This window comes from Sinocyclocheilus grahami, unplaced genomic scaffold (genome assembly GCF_001515645.1).
Source record: "Sinocyclocheilus grahami isolate Dianchi unplaced genomic scaffold, SAMN03320097.WGS_v1.1 scaffold3.1, whole genome shotgun sequence".
NCBI classification, from domain to species: domain Eukaryota; kingdom Metazoa; phylum Chordata; class Actinopteri; order Cypriniformes; family Cyprinidae; genus Sinocyclocheilus; species Sinocyclocheilus grahami.
This window is the reverse complement of record NW_015505182.1, coordinates 1,468,465-1,474,430: the sequence shown is the minus strand read 5'-3', so window position 1 is coordinate 1,474,430 and position 5,966 is coordinate 1,468,465. Positions and strand designations below refer to the sequence as shown.

At 35.6% G+C, this 5,966-nt stretch overlaps 1 protein-coding gene across 2 annotated transcripts; it reads right to left on the bottom strand.

Moving 5' to 3' along the window:
• Positions 1–1,224: 1,224 nt before the first annotated feature.
• LOC107563599 (ras-related protein Rab-7a) lies at positions 1,225–3,647 on the bottom strand. 2 transcript variants are annotated; one of them, XM_016248535.1, is made up of 5 exons: positions 3,491–3,647; positions 2,651–2,777; positions 2,257–2,475; positions 2,052–2,177; positions 1,225–1,885 (listed from the first exon to the last, which is right to left on the bottom strand). In XM_016248535.1, exons 1-5 carry the CDS (start codon positions 3,541–3,543, stop codon positions 1,799–1,801), a joined length of 612 nt encoding a protein of 203 aa, XP_016104021.1. In that variant the 5' UTR covers positions 3,544–3,647; the 3' UTR covers positions 1,225–1,798. The 2 variants fall into 2 exon arrangements, with proteins under 2 accessions (XP_016104021.1, XP_016104100.1); XM_016248614.1 differs by having other exon boundaries at positions 1,812–1,885; positions 2,056–2,177.
• Between the last annotated feature and the right edge of the window lie 2,319 nt (positions 3,648–5,966).

Genomic DNA, 5,966 nt, shown 5'->3' with positions numbered 1-5,966 from the left:
CGGTCTCCCTGATTCATTTAGACTAATTTCTTTAGTTTCATGCAGCACATCCTGAGATTTCGTTCCACCCCTAGTGTCTTCCAGAATTGCTGTGAATTTAAGTAGCTATATTTGAGGGAACACTTTTCAGAAAGCTGAATAGATAAGCCGGTTGACTCGTTTGCATTTAATATGGAGCTATTTCAGCTCAAATAAAAGAATGATATCCCAGCATAGTATTCGAATGAAGTAGTTCATGAGGTTTTATTTTCATGTCTTTTTACACATTAATCAAGATCATTTTTTAATGAAAATATCCTAAAATGGCTAATTTTAGTAAATGAAAATAGCGTTTTAGTCAACTAGAATTTTTTTGACGAGAAACATTGTTTAAACCTTTCACACAAATGTTAAAAATTCTTTGCGACTTGACATTCTTAACTTGGTGAAACTATCATATACTTCCTTTATATGAAAAAAACTGGGCATTGTACTGTTGCAGTGTAATTTTTCCTTGTATTTTCATCAATAGTGTTTTAAAATGGTGTAACTATAATCACGATGTGCATTTGCATTAGTGTTGCCAAGTTCGCGGTTTTCACGCGGAATTGGGCTACTTTAAAGTGCCCCTATTATGGATTTTTGAAAATTACCTTTCATGCAGTGTGTGTAACAGCTCTAAGTGAATGAAAACATTCTGCAAAGTTTTAAATCTGAAAGTGCTCAAAAGAAAGAGTCGACTCTGAGTCACTGAACCGAGTCGTTTTTCAAATGAATCCCAAGCCGTTTCATGTTGACGTTAACATGAAACATTAGCATGTTGCCCGCCCACTTGTTGGTCTTTTCGCGTTGGTCTGAATTCAAATTCATTCTTTGCCACTAGGTGCCGCTTTTGGAGCGGTTTCCCCAGTAACGCTGTACACAAAGCAGCACTGCGCTCACAAACGCTGCTTTATCAGGCATTAAAGGCTCATGATGAAATAAAAATGAGACCAATCGACCAATCACCGCAGATTAGCCTCACGCAAAGGAGGGGTTTGGAAAAATGAATCGTTGAGCAAATCTTTTGGGAGTGGTTGAACAAGTAAGGTAAAAAATAAATGCATATTATAAGACAATGAAAGTGTTTTTTTGACCTTGCATGCATGTCAACCTGTTGTTGGGGACTCCCAAAACCAAAATATGAACCCTTCATTACCCATAATAGGGGCACTTTAATACTGTTGCCGCAGGTTGAAGCGACCCCAATAACATAATATTTAGCCTCTGGAATGTGAATTTTATGAGGGAAACGGTGTATTTTACGTATATTTTACCCCCTGGAACGCGATTGGGCAAGTTTTGAGTAGCAACTGGGCGGGTTTTGTTGTGAAAACCTGGCAACCCTGATTTTCACCTAGTTTTACCATTTTAAAAAACTGTCAGCAAACATTTTTGTCTAATTCCGCTGACAATTCTATAGATTAATTGCCCATTCACACTGAAAACAATAACTATATTAACATCCACACCAATGGACAACATTCTGCTTATTATAATGATGCACTGCAGCTGTCGCCTGCCACTTTAAATAATCAAGCTCTTTAAAGTTGGGTGGATTCTGATTGACTCCATATTTTTATCATTCATCAGCTGAAAAAAAAAACCTGTTTTGAAACCGATTCCAAAGATATCGTTCTTCTGTGTAGTTATTCTTATAGCTGTTGTGGACTTCATTTTTCTCAGAACTAGAACATTTATTGTTACAATTATCATAATTATCATCCTTGGTGTGAACGGGCCTTAACACTTAAGAGTAGCACAGGAGTTTGTCCTTGCTTCAACAATAGCATTTTTTATTTGGCTTCTTCTGTTGTTTCTGTGTAATCTGGATGTCTTCTCCATTTTCCACATGGTGTCTTATGAGCTGTAGAAAGTGTGGCACAAACAACTATAACTTAATACTTCTGCTTTTTTGGTACAAGCCAAGTATGAAATGTTCAATTATGCCTGGCTAGTCTCTGATCAAAAACAAAATTAAGTATTTGTTAAAAATCCTAATTTAGTCTTGTTTATAGACAGCTTGAACTCACATACTGCAGGGCTGCTCGTGCCACACTGTGAAAAGTCGTGCCTACGCCAATGTCTTCCTTGGCACTACATTCAAAATATTCAGCTCCGATTTCACTGCACCACTGCTGGGCTTTGCTTGGGGACACCTGTCAATCAAAGCCTGCTATCAGTTATCAAGCAAAGTCATTAGATCTTATAGCTCGTAATTCAATATCGATGACTAACCTCACGATAATCCAAGTCAATTTTATTGCCGAGCACTATGAAAGGGAATGCAGAGGGGTCCGAGGGACATGCCTGCACCAGGAACTCTTTCTTCCAGACGTCTAGTGCATCAAAGGAGACGGACGAGGTAACATCAAACACTAGAAGGCAGCAGTGAGCTCCACGATACAGTGTGGTACCCAGAGAGTGAAACCTCTCTGTTCCTGCAGTGTCCCAGATCTGGTGCAAGAACAGCTGAGTATTATTGCATGACAGTTTGTAGAGCCCTATTCGGTGTAACCTGTGTAACTGTAATGAAAACTATCTGTGGAGCCTGTGTATGACATGAAGTGAATGTTGGTTTTATTTTGGAAAAACTGTGGGTTTAACATAAATGAATGTAAATGTATCTCACCTGAAGAATCACTGATCTTTTATCTATAGTGATTTCTTTAGTAAGGAAATCTACCCCGATTGTGGCACGATACAAATTAGTAAAGCGATGGTGGACAAACCGGCTCATAAATGAAGACTTTCCCACTCTGTTCAAACAAAAAGAAACAGGGAAAACTAAATGACCAGAGAATTAACTGTGAAATTATACTAAACACAATACAGTGCATTAACATTGAGTTACAGAACCAATGTTCCAATTTTTTTAGAAACACCAGCAGCTGTTGAGGTTTTCCATGTTTAGGGAGTAACACTGCTATTAGTTTCTTTCTGTACTTCCTTATTTTTGTTTAACAGTATATTGGTCTTTGTTTTAGATCAAAATACACTGGTATTCAAAAGTTTGGAATCACTGGAATCACTTTGAAACATGTTTTTCAAAAAAATTATTTTGTACATAATGAAACAACTAATTGATCAAAATACAATGAAAAACATTCATATAAGTTTTAAATAAGTTTTAATTTTTTTATATATATTAGGCTATTTTTTATTTATGATGGGCAAGCTCCATTTTCAGTAGCCATTACTGTCCTTTAAAATCCTTTTAAAATAATTGAAATGTATTTACAGGTTTTTTAATCAATATAATGGAACGTTGGTGAATAAAGGTATAACATCAAAATTATAGTCATAGTGATACCAAATGGTAGCATTCATGTCTTTGTTGTTCATTCAGAAGTATTCTGGACTGTACTGGAAAAGTTGTTCGTATTGCCTTTTATGTGAATTGCATGTGGGTCTACACGTACATGCTTCACTAGCAGATTTACCATCAAAACTTTCTAAGACAGACACTCACCCAGAGTTTCCGATAAGAATGACTTTCAAGTGTGGTGTGCTCCACTCTGTCATGATAAAAATAACCAAAGCTGTTTTCAGTGAAAAGAGGTCATGAAGGAACTCATCTCAGACAACACTTCTTCATTCTGCATTTCAGACTGTAATGTCCTGTTCGTATCACGGATCCATAAGAAAACCATCAAAACATTTCAACAGCTGCACAGTAAAATAGGTAATGGTTAACCACCTTAGCAGTGTAAGGTAAACAAACGGCTTGCTAAACTAAACAGGTGGTGTAGGCTATCAGAAATGTTAGACTTGGCCTGTTGGGCTGTTTTAAATTCTATGATCTCTCTGGTAGTCATCCTATAGCATTGCTCTTAATTTTTTTAAAGTAGGCCAAAATGACCACCATGAACTAACAATGAACGTTTTTCAGCATTTATGTAGGTTAATATATATTATAGTTTATATTTGGTATAGTTGATTATGGCTTGAAATAAAAATGCAGTAAAATGCATTAGAAAATGCGGAAATTAACACTAATTAAGAGGATTACGCGCGTTCTGAATTAGGCTACTAAATTCCGATTGGTCAATAGCGCCATTCAGTTGTTAGATAGGCTAATCTCTGTCGTCCATGTTCAGCATATGAATGGAATCGATGAAATGGCACGGTTTTTTTAAAGTAAATTGTTGATTTTTTAAATTAAACTTTCAAAATTACAATATTCAGCAAGTGAAATATTTTACAATTGTGCAAGTTCAAATACAAACCCGATTCCAAAAAAGTTGGGACACTGTACAAATTGTGAATAAAAACCGAATGCAATGTGGAAGTTTCAAATTTCAATAATTTTATTCAGAACACAACATAGATGACATATCAAATATTTAAACTGAGAAAATTTATAATTTTAAGGGAAAAAGTTGATTTTAAATTTCATGGCATCAACACACAGCTATAAAAATAAATTGAAACTACAAAGTGTGAATTTAAAATTAAAGGGCATTAGGCAAAACTCATTTAACAGAGGTACAGTTCGTGCTTTTGATTTTTTTTAAACTTTACAGGTTTAGTATGAACTTTAAAGGCTGTTTGAAAATGAGCAAAATTAGGTTTTAAATTAGGCTACTCCATTTGGTCTGATGAATATAAAATTTTAAATGGCACTGTTTTTAATGTCTCTTGTTTGTTTCATATCGATTTTGGTGAAAATTACCTCAGATGACTTAAACATAGGCTACTGTAAGTTATTGCAGTGATCGTCTTTTTTTAGTAAGCACTTTATTTTTATAAATTTTTTTAGGTCCTATTTTAATTTAACATTTTTATGATTCAGTTATTAGCTTCAATAAACTCACAAACCCCCTGCAGTTCCTTCAGGAACCCCAGTTTGGAAAACCTTGACTTCATGTAATTTTTAATGCACTTCATGTTGTTAATAACAAAGAATGGAATATATTTTCTTACTCTTTGTTTTTTTATATCAATATGGTACAATATTATCCTATTTAAATAAATGTTATAAATGAGTTAGGTCAAAAGTAATCTAAAAGTAGTATGATTAGCCTATTACCTAAAATGTGTAATGCACTGGATTAGGCCTATACATTAGGCTACTAACTACAAATTTTGTCATATAATTTGGAATCAGTAATGGACTACAATTTGAAAGTAATCTACCCAGCTCTTATCATACATTTAATAGCCTAATAATTCAGCATCATATTATATCAAAGTACAGTGGTGTAGACATGTGATACCATACCATGGTACCAGTACAGTACTGTTTTGTAAGGATAGCTTTTAAAGGGGTCATATGATGTTGCTAAAAAGAACATTATTTGGTGTAATGAAATGTGTTTGTGATTTAAGGTTAAAAAAACACATTATTTTCCACATACTGTACATTATTGTTTCTCCTCTATGCCCTGCCTTTCTGAAACGCATCGATTTTTACAAAGCTCATCGGTCTAAAAAGTGAGGTGTGCTCTGATTGGCCAGCTATCCAGTGCGTTGTGATTGACCGAATACCTCAAGCGTGTGACGGAAATGTTACGCCCCTCACTATATTGTGATGCCGTGTCCCGGCCAAGAGCGAAGAGACAAAAACATTCAAACCCATTATAAACCCATTATAAAATATAAATTATTGCATCCAGTGGGGACATAATAATGACTTATACTGTCTTATTTACGCGTTGCAATGCATCGCGCCACGTAAACATAAAACCATGTCTGCATTTGTGATCGGAGAAATGATCAACTACAAACGCTACTCTACACTGCTCAAAACTCGCGTTTTAATCGTCAGTGGCAAATTTTTTAAATATAAAAAACGTACTTACACTCTGTGGGTTACACTCTAGAGTGAGCGGAAACCGGCTTGAGTGAGCGGAGGCGGGATTGCAGCAACTACATGTGACTACCCCGGGCTGTACTCCGCTTTGTCCACGGTGAAAGCCGATCTGGCGATCCACAGCGCGAAGTTG